Source organism: Cebus imitator, unplaced genomic scaffold, assembly GCF_001604975.1.
Source record: "Cebus imitator isolate Cc_AM_T3 unplaced genomic scaffold, Cebus_imitator-1.0 Scaffold2, whole genome shotgun sequence".
NCBI lineage: Eukaryota > Metazoa > Chordata > Mammalia > Primates > Cebidae > Cebus > Cebus imitator.
The window spans coordinates 16,723,350-16,741,709 of record NW_016107317.1 but is presented as its reverse complement, the minus strand read 5'-3'; the positions used below and the strand labels follow the sequence as shown (position 1 = coordinate 16,741,709).

Genomic DNA, 18,360 nt, shown 5'->3' with positions numbered 1-18,360 from the left:
CCTCAAGTGATCTGCCCATCTCGGCCTCCTAAAGTGCTGGGATTATAGGCATGGGCCACTGTGCCCAGCTATATTTTTGAAACTTATATAAAAACTAGGCTACTTATCTTTTCCTTTATAATTTGTGATAGTTCTTTTTATATATTCTTCTTATTAACTTTTATTTGTTATATGCTTTGCAAAAACCTTCCAATCTATGGTCATCTTTTAACTTTGTTGATTGAGTCTTTTGTATACTTAGTTTTAAATTTCAGTGTCTCTAAATTTAATAATTTTTTCCTTTGTGAACTGTGATTTTATTTTATTTTTAAATTTAGTGACAGGGCCTCGCTCTGTCCATCCAGCTGGAGTGCAGTGGCACAATCATAGCTTACTGTAACCTGCAACTCCTGGGATCAAGTGATCCCCTTGCCTCAGCTTCCTAGGAAGTTAGGACTGCTGGCACACACTACCATACCTAGTTAATTTGTAAATTTTTTATAGAGACATAGAGAGACACGGTCTCTCTATGTTGCCCAGGATGGTCTTAACTCCTGGCCTCAAGTAAGTCTCCCACCTCAGCTTCCCAAAGTGCTAGGATTATAGGTGTGAGCCACCATGCCTTGCCTGAACAGTAATTTTTGTCTTGGTTTTTCCCTCTGCATGTCAGATACTTTTCTATATTTTTTTCAGAATTTTTTTTCTATTTTTTTGAGATGGAGTCTCACTTCTGCACCCAGGCTGAAGTGCAGTGGTGCACTGCAACCTCCGCCTCCTGGGTTCAAGCAATTCTCCTGCCTCAGCCTCCCCAGTAACTGAGATTACAGGCATGTGTCACCATGCCTGGCTAATTTTTGTAGTTTTAGTAGAGACAGGGTTTCACCATGTTGGCCAGTCTGGCTAGAACTTCTGACCTCCGGTGATCAGCCTGTCTCAGTCTCCCAAAGTGCTGGGATTCCAGGTGTGAGCCACCGTGCCTGGCTGATTTTCATTTTTTTATACAAAAATGTTCAATCTATGTAGAATTTGTTTTTTAATATGGTGTGAGGTAGGCATATCATTTGATGCTTTTTCCGCAAGCAGTGGGCTCAGATTCATTTATCAAATTGCCCTTTTTTTCCCCACTGGTACACAATGTAACATCTCTCATATATCATTTCTATATATGTAAAGATGTGTTTCTGGGTTTTCTTTACTCTTTGGTCATTTTGTATAGCTGTGTCAATAACATGCCAATTAATTTCTATAGTTTCATAAAGACATAATGCTTCCTATATTGTACAAATTGTGTCCTCCATAACAACACCAGGATGAAGAAATGGGTAGAGACTGAAATCCAAATCTTGCTTGATATACCCAGACACAAAGCTGTATCTACCTTGAAGGAGTGGCACCATTTTCTAATTCATAGAAAGACTGCCTGCTGGGTAAACTCTGTGCTTTCAGGGTTCCCCTCTTTCACCATAGGGGTACATTTTCCCTCTTAGGAAATTGATAGAGAAAGGCTACTACATACTCTGAATGAATGTCAATTGGATGTCAACTGACATTCCAAGATGGAAATTCTCTTATCTTGTCCTTCTTCAAAAGTGTCTAGTCTATATTAGGGCTTTTGATCTTGCTGAAATGTATGTAAATGTTGTTGAGAATTTCACTAACCTTGCATTGTTTTTTATTACTTTATGGAGAATTGACATCTTTTTGATATTTAATTTTCCCATTCATTAATATGTACTATCCATTTATTCATGCCTTTTTAATGCCTATTAACATAGTTCAATAATTTATTCAAAAAGGTTTTGTAAATATTTGCTAGATATATTTTCATGGTTTCTCTCTTGTCATTATACACACACACAATTACACTTTATACTTGTATGTTGCTCATGTTTATGAACACAATTTTTTATAATTATGACATTTAAAAAATAGCTATTGGTCATTCAGAGTGAATTTCCTGTTGAAAACCTTAGTTTACTATTTTTTTTCCCTGGTCTATCTGTGGCATAATACCATCCTCCCAGTGATTTGTAAGAACTTTTGAAAGTTGAAAGCAAATTGTGTTTCATCATATGTTATTACAACTTATTTCTTCCGGTTTGCCATTTGACTTTTAGTTTCATTAATGGGTATTTTTTTTGTTGACTGCAGAAAATTTAAATTTGATGGAGTCACATATACCAATCTTATGTGATTTCTTTCTTGTTTTATGTTTTATTATTCAAGATTAAATAACAATTTATATTTTCTTTTTGAAATTATTTTTAACTTTTTAATCTGTCTGGAGTTTGTTTTGAGGTTTGCTGTAATTAGTATTGTCAGCTTTATTTTTTTTTTTTTCAGGAAAGTAGCCAAATGTTCTAGCAACATTTTATTCTCCACTGAACACTGCTTCAATCATAAATTTGTGCCTGTGATCTTCATTTTCTGTTTTGTTAACTACCTGAAGAGTTGATCAATCTTGGAATTTTTGCAATCAATTAAACATTTTTGAAAGCTAAGAGAATGCTTTGCCTTAACACTGCAGTAGTTCATGGGAGAATGCGCCCAACAGAGAATTCATATTTTCATATTGCCTTCTCACAGTCTGGCTAATATAAAGTAGATGATAAATAGGCAATAGATCGATGAATAAATTGTGGAAATTAGGAGACATCTTTTAATTTAGATTTATTTTTCTTTTTGAAGGGAGGTAGGTTTTAATTTCTTGCAAGGTTGTAATTCAGTAGAATAGGAAGGGAGAAACTAATGCAGAGGAACAGAAGGAATGCATGAGATGGAGAATTCCCAGAAATATTTGAGACATTGATTAACTCATCAGAAATTGAAACAAGGTCAGAAACAACTTAGAAAAGAATACACTGTAGGTATGATAAATATTAAGATTGGGAGTTTTTTGTTAAATTATGGCAAATTTTATACAGACATAATAGCAGTAACAGACCTCATGAACCCATCTCATTATCTTCAACAATTACCAGTTCAAAAGTTGTTGTTATTATCTCTACTTCCACACATTTCATCTTTTCCTCCACCACTGGGTGACTTTGAAACAAATCCTAACCATTCTATCATTTCACCTGTAAATATTTCAGCAAGTCTCTGCGAAAGTTGAAGACTCTACAACAATAAGACATAGACCCAATTCCAGGTTGAGTAGGAATTTGCTATCTTACTAATCTAAATGAATTAACAAAGTCTAGAGCATTCTTATTAAAGTGGTAGAGTATGAAGAACCTCCTACCTGGTGTTTTGAGATTAGCCTGGGTTGAAATCCTGGCTCTCAACTTCCCACCTGTGTGACTCCAGCAAAGCTCTTCACTTATCAACTCCAAATCTCAATTTCCTCATTAGTGAAAGAAGGATACATAGTAGCAGTTTTATCCGTTTCAGAATTGTCATCAGGATTGAAGTAACATATGTGAAAACAAATCAAAAGTTGTGAAGTACTAACTTCCAGCCCAGTCCTCTTCTTTGTAGATGAACGTGAGGACAGACACATCACCTGAAGGATACATCATCTTTGCCTAGCCTTGTCTACAATGTTCTTGCTAGGTTTCTCCTCCTAGAAAACACGCTACTTAGGTACTTAACAGAACAAACAAGCATCAAAAAACAAAAGCAAAAAAACTTGGGGGTGATAGACACTCATAAGTAATTCTGAATACCAGAAGTACGTAGGTTTGCTTCTCTCACCTTTTCACCTTTCATTTAATGTACCCTGTTCTTCGTCTTGGTTCTAATAGCTCTGAAAGCTGATTATTATTCTGGTGCCCCAACCATCAGGATCCTGCCTAGTGCAACTCACATTTCCAAAAGTTAATTTAGTGGCCTTGTGGTGACCAGAGCTTCAGATAACTCACAAAGAAACAATGTTTATTTCCTCTCCCACGAACAGTCACCACAATCATAAAAAAGTCAGTAGCGGGCAAGTTTTGTTAGCTAACCTCTCTCTCCATCCTTTGGGGGAAATTACTCTACTCCCTATAGGGGGAACTCTAAAGAGAATGTTTTTCTAAAAGGGGCCATCTGGGAGGTGTCCTGTTTTCCTAACGCCCTGATTTCTATTCTTAGATCTGGAGATAGGCGGCTTTCATCTTTTCCTGCTCCCAGTTCCCAGACCTTCCGTGGGGCCTCAGGAACCCCGGCTGGCGGGTAGCGGAGAGTGGCCGGCCGGGCTGCGCATTGCGCGCCTCCGCTGCGGGGCTCCGGGCCTGGGGCCTCGGCGGAGTCCGCCCAGTCAGTTTTTTTTCCTGCGCGTCTCCCGGCCGCGCCGCCGCTGGGGTGGAATCTGGTCCCAGGAGGCGGCGCCAGCCTGGGGTCCGGCTTAGGCGGGCGTCGGGGCCACGGTCACGGCCATCCCGGCCAGGCCCGGCTCCAGCAGCCGCTCGGCCGCTGTCAGCGTTCTGGGAGGCCCGTCGCCTCCCCCGAGCCTCGGGCAGGCCCCTGAGCTCGTTTTGGGGGCCTGGGTGGGGGAGGAGGAAGCCGAGCAGGAGGGCTCCGGAGAGGGAGGGCAGCGGGGGCGGGGAGCCGCCGCCTTCCTCATAAACAGGCGGGCGTGGGTGCCGATGGGGCCCGCGGGAAGCGCAGGCTGCGGGCGGTGAGGAGAGCTGCGCTCGCCCCCGGGAAGCCCTGGCCGGCGCCCCTGCAGGTTCCCGGAGTAGCGGACGTTCCTGCTGGGAGGGCTGCGGGCTGGAAGCTGGGGCCACCATGGCTAGTGGCGGCAGTCAGGGGTGCGAGGAGGACGAGGAAACTCTGAAGAAGTTAATAGTCAGGCTGAACAACGTCCAGGAAGGAAAACAGATAGAAACGCTGGTCCAAATCCTGGAGGATCTGCTGGTGTTCACGTACTCCGAGCACGGTAATCACTTGCAAGGAAACTGTGCATTTATTTTTGCAAACTTTCACCCCCTCCTCACTTTTGCAAACTTTGTCCTCCTTCCCTTGGCGCTGCTCAAACCCGGACTCTCTTAAGGAGCCTCAAACTCCCATATCCTTTTCTTAGGGCTGAGAGGAGTTGAGAATTCCAGAGAGGTCTTGCGTTCACCTTTTTGACTTTTCTCCCTTTTTCAGACTTAAAGGAAGAGGGGTGCTGTGGATTGTGACTTTGCTTCTTTTCCCCACCGCCTTGTTTTCCAGCCTCCAAGTTATTTCAAGGCAAAAATATCCACGTGCCTCTGTTGATCGTCTTGGACTCGTATATGGGAGTCGCGAGTGTGCAGCAGGTAAAGGCATTGTTTTCACTTCAACTCATTCCCCCTTCTGTTTGGAAGGAGACATTTTCCTGGCAGTGTTATATACCGGGGAGTTCTTTGTTATTCCCGAAATTTGGCCTGAGGAACCTCTGACTGATTTTAAGATGGCAACATTGTTAAATCATTAGACAATGTAAACTGGTCAAGGGCCCCAGTACGTGTTCCCTGAGTGTCTTTCAGAGGTTACTTATAAAACTCACAATATGGATAGTGTAGAAGGGGGATAAAAATGGGTTCAGGTTTAGTCCCGTTATTGGCAAGATGAATTCATTAGTGTTTAGATCTGACTATTCCAAGAATCTTTCCAATGTAGGGCGTGTCTTAGATGAAAGAATTATGAACATTTTGGAAAAGGGGAATAACTAATGGTGATAAGATGCAACTTAGTCACTGGCAAACTGTTGTAGAGCTCAGCATTTTTTTTTAAAAACTCAAAGACAGATTTCTAGCCTTCAGTTATTGTATACCTTGTGGTCTCTAAAGAAAGTGATGTCTTATGAGTTCCTCATAGTTTGCAACTGTTGTCATATAGAAGGCATGTAAAAGTGAAACTTTCACAGTATGTACTATTGGAAACTCAGAAATTTGCTAAATACCTTGGATGTGTTTTTTAAAGGGGGCCTTAAAATGGTAATTAAGAATGATTTCCAGTCAAAACGAAATTATAGGCCAAGGTGATAACTTCCTTTGAAGCTCTTTGGGGAACTGAAATCAGTTTTGTCATCTACATGTTAACTCATGCAGAGAAAGAGAATTGAACTTTGAATGCCACGGAGGTGGAGTCAGTAAGCCAATGTTTCTTAACACTTGCGAAGCTTGACAGATGTAAGACATGTCAATCTTTAAATCGGTGTGCGTTTATCTTTATCTTCATGATTATCGTTGTAGCTAGCTGTATCTAGTCTGGGTGAACCATCTAGCTTCTTTGATATGAGGACATTTATATCTGGAAGAAATATTTTAATTTGTTTTCAACTGTGAAATATTATCCATCTGACTATTATAGATTTTCCTGCTGTTATCAAAACCAAACCAAGAAAAGATGGAGGCATAATAAAGATGCTGTTCTTTTAAGATTCAAAGTCGGAATTTTGCCTGTGGAATATGAGTCACTCTTTGGGCACTGGCGTATTGTGTTTCCTGCCCCGCACTCACATCATCCCTTCTTCCTTGCCTCTGCTTTGGTGTTCAGAAGTGCCTGATTCTGGCCACCTTCATTCCCTAGACTGTGTACTTGATAGAGTTACTCCTGGTTGATACCACTCAGGACAGTCAGAACCTGGGTAGGCTTTGGTTTACAGGGTCCAGATAAAGGCAGTGCTAGACTTGAGAACCCAAGAGTGCCTGGAACATCCTCACCACCGAATTCTTAATTTAGAAATTGCTCAAGCCTGGGCATACTTGTCTAGAGTAGTTATGAGTGTCACTCAATATTTCTGCCAAGAGATTACCAGAGGCAAAGTATGCTGGAAAACAAGGAAGAGTCTTTTTAAAAGTAATTAATTCATTTTTTGATATATCATAGTTATATATATTTTGGGGTTACGTAGGATATTTTGATATATGTATACAATGTATAATGTTCAAATCACAGTAACTGGAATATCCATTACCTGGAACATTTTTCTTTGTGTTGGCAACATTACAATTCCTTTCTTCTAGCTCTTTTGAGATATGCAATAAATTATTAACTGTAATTTCCCTACTATACTACTGCATATGAACTTATTGCTTCTATCTAATTATATTTTTGTGCTCATTAACCACCTTCTTTCATCCCTCCCCATCCTTTCATTCCCAGCCTCTGGTCACCACCATTCTACTCTCTCCCTCAGTGAGATCCACCTTTTCAGCTCCTACATATGAGTGAGAATATGCAATATTTTATTTCTGTGCCTGGCTTATTTAATTTAACCTAATGATCTCCAGTCCCACCCAGGCTGTTACAAATGACAGGATTTCATTTTGTATGACTGAATAATGTTCCATTGTGTATGTATACCACATTTTCTTTTATTTTTAATTAAATAATTAATTTAGAGACAGGGTCTCACTCTGCTTCACTGCAGGCTTGAAATCTTGGGCTCAAGTAGTCCTCCTGCCTCAGCCTCCTAGGTAGCTAGGAGTATAAACATGTGCCACCATACTTGGTTAATTTTTTTTTAATCTTTTTTTACATTTCGTAGAGATGGAGTCTTGCTATGTTGCCCAAGTTAGTTTCAAACTCCTGTCCTCAAGGAATCCCCCTGCCTTGGCCTCCGTTTCTTTATTAATCTGTTGATAGACTTATAAGGTGATTTTGTATCTTAACTATTGTGAACAGTGCTGCAATAAATATGGAAGTTAAGACATATCTTTGATATACTGATGTTTATTTATTTATTTATTTGAAACAGAATCTCACTCTGTCACCCAGGATGGAGTACAGTGGCGTGATCTCGGTTGACTGCAACCTCCGCCTCCCAGGTGCAAGCAATTCTGCCCCAGCCTTGCAAGTAGCTGGGACCATAGGTGCATGCCACCACGGCACGCTAAGTTTTTGTATTTTAGTAGAGGTGGGGTTTCACTGTGTTGCCCAGGCTGGTCATGAACTCCTGAGCTCAGGCAATCCACTTGCCTTAGCCTCCCAAAGTGCTGGGATTACAGGAGTGAGTCACCATACCTCGTATCTTTCTTTTGGATATATACTCAGCAGTGAGATTGCTGGATCATATGCAAGTTCTATTTTTATTTTTTTAAGGGACTTCCATACTGCTTTTCTTAATGGCTATACTACTTTATATTCCCATCAGCAGTGTACCACCATTCCCCTTTCTCTGCATTCTCACCAGCATTTGTTTTTTTTGTCTTTTTGATAATAGCCTGCCTATGGTGAGATATCTCATTGTGGTTTTGATTTGCCTTTCCCTAATGATTAGTGATGTTTAGGAATTTTTTTTTTCATATGCCTGTTGGCCATTTGCCTGTCTCCTTTTGAGAAATTTCTATTTGGATCTTTTGTCCATTTAAAAATAAGTTTTTTTTTTTTCTGCTAATTGAGTTTTTTGAGTTCCTTATGTATTCTGGTTGTTAATCCTTTGTTGAATGCATAGTTTGCAAATAGATTCTTCAGTTCTTTAGGTTGTCTCTTCACTTCCTTGATTACTTCCTTTGTTGTGCAGAAGCTTTTTAGCTTGATATCATCCCATTTGTCTATTTTGGTTGTTGTTGCCTGTGCTTTTGAGGTCCTACCCCAAAAATCATTGCACTGACCAATGTCCTATAGCATTTCTCCAATGTTTACTTCTAGTAGTTTCATAGGTTCAGGTCTGAGATGTAAGTCTTTAATCCATTTTGAATTGATTTGTGTATATGGTAAAAGCTGTGGATCTGGTTTCCTTCTTTTGCTTAGCAATATAATCCAGTTTTCCCAGCACTATTTATTAAAGAAACTGCCCTTTCTCCACTGTATGTAAAGGTGTCTTTGGCACCTTTGGAAATGAGTTGCCTGTAAGTTCCTGGATTTTTATCTGGGTTCTCTATTCTGTTCTATTGATCTGTGTGAGGAATAGTCTTTTGATTTGGTAATTTAATGGAACAGAATTATTAACTGCAGCACCGCATGTGTATAAGCCTATAAAGGACATTGCATATTATGGTATTTGATTCTCACTGAAATCTCACTGCCCTCTCGGGAACTTTACTGGATGTTTTACTCTCATAGCTCAGTGAGAGTAAGCTTCTCACTGAGGATCAAACAGCTTGTGACAGACCTAAGACTCAAGTCTTCTCACACCTTCAAACTCTGTTTCCATCATACAGTCTACTGGCTGCTGAATTCAAAAGCTTTTTGTGCAAGCTAGTAAAAAGCAAAATGATTTGGTACGAATACTGTGGCCATGCTAAGCACAATGACATCCATTTAAATGATTGTTGGTCTTACCAAGGGGATGTAGAAAGGAGTCTCCAACTGACATTTTAATACCGCACTTGAAAGTAGTATTTTTCCTTAAGATTTCTTCATATTGCTAGTATAATAACTGTAAGTACCCTTTAATGCTTTATATGTTGAATTAGCTGGAAGTGCCGAATTAAACTCTTAATGATGAATTTAAGGTATTAAGGTAAATTACTCCTTCATTTAATTTAATAGTAATTCTTAATTACTATTTAAAATAAAGATTAAGGTTTGTTTCTAGATGCCATTTAACATGATATTCCAGACTGTCAGTTTTATTTTCAAAGTTTATTTCATATTTTATTAATGCTTCTTCATAAATGACAATCTTTAGAAAATTGCTAATTAGGCAGGCTGTGTTATGTTTCTTTTCCTGCCCATTTTTTCACTCTGCTCCTAAATTTTACATCTTTTGGATCTCACAATTTCAGCCTTTGAAGAAGGGAAGAAAAATAGATGGAATTGGCTAAAAAATTTCCCTGGAATCTTTCCTGATGTGCATTAATTACATGCTTGAGTTTTTACAATAATTATAATGAAGTAAAACTACCTGTTTAATGGTATTGTAACTGTGCAGGATGGGGACCTTCTCTCTTTGAATGATAAGCTTTTAATTGAATAGATTAATGGATCAATTGTTACCTCTGCTTTGCTGCTGGAGATTCTATTTGATCACAGAAGTTCCATGTAGTGCTGGAGAGCTCAGTTGCCTGAATCTTTTTGCAAAGCACTTACTGATGCTGTTGCTTCACCAACCAAAACAAAACAGGATTTTTCCTTGAGTCAGCTTTGTAAGTGTAGAGATGAGTTTGGCATCCTACATGATTTTTTTTTTTTAACCACCAAAAGCTGTTCAGAGTGTTATTTTCTTAAATAGTTTGAAAAAAAGTCTTGATATATTTTATGAAAGCACAAAAATAGTTGGTTTCTATGACAGCTGGATTGTCAACGTCTGTTCAGCTTACGTGGAGGAGGATGTACTACTTAAATAGTGTAGGTAGAAATAGCTGTCAGAAATTGCTGCCTTTTAAAGCAATTTGAAATTATGTAAAAGGAAGTAATGACAAAATAAAGCAATTTATGTTTAATCTGGAAAAGATCCAAAAATAATATTGAAAAAAGATCTTGAGTAATCATTTTTATCTTCCTGACATACCCCTTGTTTACTCCTATAAACACGTAAGAAACTCGTGCCATTATTCCTTATTGGATGCATACAGATTTCTCACTTTGTCATTCAACTCCTTGCAACATTTAACTTTACTTATGCATCCAGTCTTATCCCAAAATAGCCTCTTCCCTGTAGCAGTTTTCTTATCATGAAGCAAGCCTACTCTCCTCACCACTCATCAGTTCTTTTAAAATCTGGCTCAAGTTCTACCTCTTCGTAATATTTTCTTCTCTGAGTAATTTCAACTCACACTGAGTCTTACTTTCAGTATTGCTATTATATTGGTATTTATTACACATCACACTTAGGTACTTTTCCATTAATCTCTAGATTGTACATATATATGCATTTTCTCTTTTGTTTTTTATGACCATGTCAAGTATAGTTCTATAGTATGATGAAAGAATTAAAGATCTTTTACACTTAGAGAGGAGTCTACAGTAGGAAGAGTAGGTTCATTTTAATCTCTCATTTGAAATCAAGACTTTCCATTTTTTTCCAGAGGTAAAGAGCAACTTAGTCAAGTTGGCATCATGTAAACAGCTAGTGAAGATATACTTAAAATGCATCCATAAGTTCAAACTTTATTTCGAATTATGAAAAAGCCTACACCAGGGGTGTCTGTGATCTCTAGACCTTATAAATTAATTCTAGAGAAAGCTAGAAGGAGCCATTGAGGAGTTCTACCTAATGTCTGTATTATACAGCCTTTTCTCCTACCAGATGTAGTTTCAGTTGCTTAAAATGCCATATTTATTGCCTCTATTAGTCCAGCTTCATTACTTGGGGGAGCAGCCATTTAAAATTGCCATTAAAATCTCCAGCATCCCCTAATCCTTCATTCTAAGCCACTTCATTTTTTTTCTATAACTAAAATTTTAAATATGTGGAAGAAATTCTGTCAGGTAAATATGACTTAAAACCTATTAAGAGCCAGGTGTGGAGGCTCACACCTGTAATTCCAGCACTTTGAGAGGCCAAGTCAGGAGGACTGCTTGAGCATGGGAGTTTAAGACCAGCCTGGGCAACATAGGAATACCCCTGTCTTCACAAAAAATAAAAAAAATTAGCTGGGTTTGGTGGCGCATACCTGCAGTCTCAGCTACTTGGAAGGCTGAGGTGGGAGGATCACTTGAGGCCAGGAGTTCTAGGCTGCAGTGATCTATGATTGTGCCATTGCAATTTGCTCTGGGTGACACAGTGAGACCCTATCTCAAAACCAAAACCAAAACCAAAACCAAAACCAAAACCAAAAAAACAAGAAAAAAAAGTAAGGATTAAGGATTAAAAATTAAGGATTCAATAGCCACTCTTGCACTTAATAAACTTGGCACAACCTGTAAAACTATTTTTTTTGTAGTTTATTTTATTTTGCCTTATTTAGATAATAGGCATGTCTATGTCCTTCATAATTTAGAAACATTATGTTTTTTGTATCCCCTTCTGGTATGATTTTTGGAGAAAGATGTATCCTAAGGATATGGCTTGCTTTTGTTTCTTGGTAAACATTTTAGGATATCGTTTTGTTTTATGACAATTATTTACAAGTGAGATAAGCATCTATTTCACTAAGAATGAAGAGATTCACGATTGACTGGGTATGTTCTATGAACATTCTTTAAAACGTGAATGTATGTCTTTCTTGTTTTCAGGTGGGTTGGTCACTTTTATGCAAATTAATAGAAATCTGTCCAGGTACAATGCAAAGCTTAATGGGACCCCAGGATGTTGGAAATGATTGGGAAGTCCTTGGTGTTCACCAGTAAGTATGATAGATATGTAAAAGCAAACTTTTACATATTTTATTTTGAATATTTATCTATACTCACAACAACCTTCCCTTGATACATTGTATTTGCAGTTCAAGGCTACTCTTGTAAAATTCTTTAAAATACAGATTTTTTTCCTTGATTCAATGATTTACATTTATAGAGGGCTTTAAAGTCAGAAGTTTGATTTAGAAAGCTAACATGTAAGGTAACATGTCAGGAGTTATTATTTTAATAATATAATCATACAATTATACAACTGATTAAGTTGTACATTTTTTCTTTTCTTTTTTTTTTTTTTTGAGACAGAGTCTTGGACTGTCACCAGGCCAGTGCAGTGGCATGGTCTCAGGTCACTACAACCTCTGCCTCCCAGGTTCAAGGAATTCTGCTGCCTTAGCCTCCCAAGAAGCTGGGACTACAGGCGTGTGCGACCACGCCCAGCTAATTTTTTGTATTTTAGTAGACACAGTGTTTCACCATGTTGGCCAGGATGGTCTTGGTCTCCTGACCTCATGATCTGCCTGCCTCGGCCTCCCAAAAGTGCTGGGATTACCAGGCGTGAGCCACTGTGCTGGGCCAAGTTGTAGAGTTTTGATGAGTACTTTTGAATTTAGACCATGAAGACAGTTTGCTTTTTAATAATAGAGCTGATACAAACCACTAGTTCTTAAAAAATATGGGAACTGAGAAAAGTTAGTTCTATAAGTAGTAATTTGAAAGTTGATGTTTTACCATCTTTAAATAGTACATTTATATGTTAATATATATACCGTGAGTTTAAACTATGGCTTTCAAAAAGAGGAAATTACCTTTCAGCACATCTGCAGCCAAATCTTGATGGCAATTTTACCAGCTACGTTTTTGCAGTTTGCAGCATAATGTCTTCTTAGATGAGACTACTTCCTTAGCCATAATTAATTAAGACAGTGTTTTCTGGAGAATATGTTTTCAGGAAAATACATTTTGGATAGCTTTGTTTCTTGACAGTTAAAATATCTTCTCAGCTACTTGGGAGGCTGAGGCAGGAGAATCACTTGAACCTGGGAGGCAGAGGTTGCAGTGAGCTGAGATTACACCACTGCACTCCAGCATGGGTGACAGAGTGAGACTCTGTCTCAAAAACAAACAAACAAAAAACCTTCTGTTTTTTTTTTTTTTTTTCTTTTTTTTGAGACGGAGTTTCACTCATGTTACCCAGGCTGGAGTGCAATGGCACGATCTCGGCTCACCGCAACCTCCGCCTCCTGGGTTCAGGCAATTCTCCTGCCTCAGCCTCCTGAGTAGCTGGGATTACAGGCACGCACCACCATGCCCAGCTAATGTTTTGTATTTTTAGTAGAGACGGGGTTTCACCATGTTGACCAGGATGGTCTCGATCTCTTGACCTTGTGATCCACCCGCCTCGGCCTCCCAAAGTGCTGGGATTACAGGCTTGAGCCACCGCGCCCGGCCCAAAACCTTCGGTTATTAACTTTAAATCTTTTTTATACTGAATGTGACTTTTCTTTACCACAGTAAAGGAAATTGTGAATATTTTTGGCTTCCAATGGTATATGGTTTATGAAAATTTAATTTATGTAAACCTTTTACATGTTTGTATTGCTTATCAGTATCAAGTAGTGCTATAAGTTTAGACAAATTAGAGCTATGTGTTTGTCCATAAGTGAACATATCTGTGCCTATATATTTTCCCTTATTTGATAAATGTGTTGCTCTTGTTTTTAGCACATAAATGATGTGTTTTGGAAAGAGTATATTTACAATTAATTGGAGTTCTCCTCTCCAATCTAATCTCTGTAATTCTATGTGTCAGTTCTAAAGTGTACAGTATTTGATGAGGAATTACTCAAAATATACCAGTAATTAGGAATTGTAACTTTAAGTGTCCCTTGATTTGGTTGAGAATTTCCAAGATGTCCAAAGATGAGCCAACCTATAACCTCAGGGAGTGTTTGGAAAACTCATCTAGTCATATTCCTGTACAAACCAACTGTTAAAATTAAATTACATAAATGTTTATATAGGAAATTTAATTCACTCATTCATTCACTCACTTTGTTCATTCAGTCATTCGTCTCCCATTAATTGAATGTTTTTAAAGCCCTCCTCTGGGCCAGAAACAATGCCATTGTGAAGAAGATAGACACACTGCCCTCTCCAGTGGAGTATATTAGATCACTCCCAGCAAAAATTGATTGTAAAACATATTTCTCTTTTTTCAAAGTCTTTTTCCCTCCAAAGACTTTCCAGTGCTGAAGAAAAATTTCTTCTGTGGTTACAAAGTCAGAAATAGTGGGAATGGTATAGGGAGAGGTAGGGGCAGGGTGAGTAGGAGGAAGGCTGGCAGAGAATTGAAGACCAACTTCATTCAGTTCCTGCAATTGCCAAATGAAGATTATTCAGCATTTCTTGAATACATACAAAGTTCTAGATGTGGCCAGTTCAGTGTTCTCCCAACGATGTAAAGCCAAACAATGCTATGCAGGAATAGACTAAAGATTATATTTTGGAATTGATAACTTAGGGATTAAAATCTCATGAATTGGAACTAACTAAACATTATTGATATGCTAAGTTCATGTTCTAATATAATATATTCTTAATTTCTCTTTTAAAAATAGCAATAAATAATTTAAATTTTCAAATTCTTAATTTATACACACAAACTAACCTCTTAATTATATCTCTCTATATTTTACTATATCAACATGTCTAAGATAATTTATAAATTTATACCACATATAAAAATGGGCTTGCTCTCTTGATAAATATAAGGCTTCATAATCTCTTGAATATGGAGTTGAATGAAAATAGTGAATCTGAATATTTGAATTTGAATATTTATTGGAAAATAAGTAGTGCTTCTAACCTTTGAAATGAGACACGAATAGTTCCCTGTTGACTTTTTAACTTTATTGAAAAATAATTGACAATTAAAAATTGTTTATATTTAAGGTATACAATTGATTTGATATATGTGTACATTGTAAAATATTTACCACAATCAAGCTAATTAACATTTCCTGTTAAGTTTATATAAACCTGATTCAGGTTTGTAGAAAGAAAAAAACACATGTGGCTAGGCATGGTGGCTCACATCTATAATCTCAGACTTTGGGAGGCCGAGGCAGAAGGATCACTTGAACCCAGAAGTTTAGACCAGCCTAGGCAACACAGTAAACCCCATGTCTACAAGAAAAGAATTGTAAAATTAGCCTTGTGTGATGGCGTGTACCTGTATCCCTAGCAACTCAGGAGGTTGAGCTGGGATGATCGCTCACTTGAGACCAAAAGTTTGAGGTTTCAGTGAGCTATGATTGTGCCATTGCATTCCAGCCTGGGAGACAGAGCAAGACCTGTTTCTGAAAGCAGAAATAAAAAACACATAAGCTTCACTATAGGAAATTAAATACAATGAGGGTAATAAAAAATAAGTGAACAAAAAGAAATCTAAATAAGCAAACTTCTGGGTATGATATTTCATTCTTATCTTGATTTCTGTTTTTAACTCTAGATTGATTCTTAAAATGCTAACAGTTCACAATGCCAGTATAAATCTGTCAATGATTGGACTGAAGACCTTAGATCTCCTCCTAACTTCAGGTAATACCTGTATATGTTTTTTTGTTGTTGATTCAAAAAAAAAAAAAATTGATGTCATTAACTAAATGTGTTTTAATTTTTTTAAGGATCAGGATGAGGGTAGCTTGACTTAATGTCCTAAAACTGCATCTATTTTTAGAACTAGTGATGGGACAGCCATAATGTTAACTTAAATATCAGTTATTTCTGAAATTCTTTGTTTCCACCTTTTCTCTTTACCTCTTTTCTCTGTACTTTGCCTCTCAAAAATCTCATTCAATACCTTAGTTTTAAACATTACCTTATATATTATCCCCAAATCTCTATTTGTAGCCAGATGTTTACTCCCCAAATCTGGTCCCACATCTCATATTTCCCTAGGTTGGTGGTCATTCATGCCCTTTCCATTATTACACCTTTCTCCATATATGTCTTTAATATGTTTGCTATAATACATGTTCTGGAATATGGCATCATAGTTACATTTTGAAAATATGTAGCATTACTTCTCGAGTATTTGCTAGATGCCAGGCTTCACAAGTAAAATGCTTCACATGCTTTTAAGTACATAAACCTGAAAACGCCCCTTGAGATAAGGATTTTATCTCAGTTTTCTAAGTGAGAAACACTGAAGGGCAGGGAAGTTGTTTCAGCCACTAAGCGGTAGAAACAGGGTCTGATTCCCCATGTCTTGCCTGAGAAAACTTTTGGCTGGAAGATAACAAACCTGAAAACAAAAAAATCTTGAAACGATCCCATGGTGGTTGGCATTGCTGTGCTGAACACTGGCTGTTGTATAAGGTTCAGAGAAGAAAGGCTGCTCACAGGGAGCTAATCCTGAAGGGCTGGGAGGAGTTTCCTTCCATGTAGGGGAGGGCTTTTTAGGTTGAGAGAAGCATGGGTGCAGAGGCCTGGGAGGACAGCATGACAGAGGCTGGACATGTGGGTGGGAAGGTTTTAAATGTCCTCATCCGTCCTCATCAGCCCGGCTAAGAGATGAAGACCTTGCAAGAGAAAAAGGAAGGAAGATGAGAGCATGAGGGAAAAACAAGGTGGTACTCAGCATTTTACCACAACTTTTCATGAACATGTTGTACAGCATGCACTCACAGTCTTAACCATGATTTAGCCTAACCTCATCCTTGGGAGGCTGTTTTGTTTTGTTTTGTTTTGAGGGGGATTTATTCTCCGTTTGGCAGTGGACAGGAAGGTGAGGGTTTATTAATCTGAAAATCTCCCAACACTGGAATGTATTGAAGTTAGCCTCATACAGTACTGCCACTCCTATTCCAATATTATTATTTTTATTGACAGAATAGATGTTATTTGTGTTATGTTTTGGATTATGATAAAAGATGTTTGGTCTAGCAAAAGGCAAGAGTATGACATGCAGTTCATCCAGGTACAAAGAGATACCAAAGATAGTGTTTATGGAGCAGAGTGTAGCATATTTGGAGTGAAGACAATGTGTGGAAGGATGAAGGGCTGATGAGATACATGTACTGTAGTCACTCGTGTGAAGGGTCTTGTTTTTCATACTAAGGAGTTTGGGGAGATCTTAGATTTCAGCAATGGATTTGTAAGTTCACATTTGTGTTTTAGAAATATAATGCAGGCAATAAACTAGCCTGGTAGAGATTGGGGCCTGTAGAGCAATTAAGCAGCTGTTTTTGCATTCTAGACGAGAATGCAAAACAATAGGAATGAAGGTGCCTCGTTCAAAAGGAGTTTTGTTGAAAAGGAATTTTCAAGATAGGTGGAATATATACTTAAAGGACTTGGTAATGAATTGATTTGTTATTTGGATAGAGAATGAGAAGAGAAAAGGAGGGTGGAAGAAGGAAGATGACTCAGGAGTTTTTCTTGGGTAGCTATTGGATTATGGTATCATTGATGAAGATAGGGGCCAGGAGTAGGCTAGGTTTGGGGTACCTGTGGAATATTCAGATGTTGTCTAAGAGGCATAGGAATATATTTCAGGAGTTTGGGACAAGTTGTCTAGGCTTGAAGTACTGATTGGGACTCATAAAATTATAGTAAAGTGAACTGGAAGTTTATCTCATTTAGAAAGATCTAGAGCTTGATAAACCTCACATCCAGGGCAGTTAAGTGGTTTATCAGCAAACAAACAAACAAAAACACAAAAACTCATGGGTCTACAAACAATTCATAGTCTTCATGTAAAAATTAACACATTAAATGTTAAAGCAGCTGTTTACTGAGAGCATATTATTCTGTTCAAAACAGGTAAAATCACCTTGCTGATATTGGATGAAGAAAGTGATATTTTCTTGTTAATTTTTGATGCCATGCACTCATTTCCAACCAATGATGAAGTCCAGAAACTTGGATGCAAAGCTTTACATGTGCTGTTTGAGAGAGGTATTTTGAAATGCCAAATTCCTTATTTTAAAGTATATATAAGGAAAAAAAATTTATACTGGGAAAAGTAGAACACAGTTAGAATAACAATAAGGTGTCTAAAATCCTACTATTTATTAAGAAGTGGGACTTGTCTGTCAAAGGTGAGGAATGGGGTTAATGCAGAAGTATTGCTTGTTATTGTGGAATGAATTTCATTCATGGGTTATAAATCATGCAATTGGAATAGACTTTCTTAAATTGCTTAACAAGGCATAAGGTTTACTTTGAAAACTGGATATG

General features: G+C 37.9%; 1 protein-coding gene across 4 annotated transcripts in view; it reads left to right on the top strand.

The window, feature by feature from the left end:
- Positions 1-4,404: 4,404 nt before the first annotated feature.
- Positions 4,405-18,360, top strand: part of LRRK2 (leucine rich repeat kinase 2) — a 156,939-nt gene continuing 142,983 nt past the window's right edge. Inside the window, exons 1-5 of one of the 4 annotated variants that reach the window (XM_017530421.2) lie at positions 4,638-4,840; positions 5,119-5,204; positions 11,995-12,104; positions 15,629-15,717; positions 17,944-18,078. In XM_017530421.2, coding sequence (XP_017385910.1) covers positions 4,690-4,840; positions 5,119-5,204; positions 11,995-12,104; positions 15,629-15,717; positions 17,944-18,078 — 571 coding nt within the window. In that variant the 5' untranslated portion in view covers positions 4,638-4,689. Of the gene's footprint in view, positions 4,841-5,052; positions 5,205-11,994; positions 12,105-15,628; positions 15,718-17,943; positions 18,079-18,360 lie in introns of all 4 variants that reach the window. The other 3 variants (XM_037739062.1, XM_037739070.1, XM_037739065.1) reach the window with 3 other exon arrangements.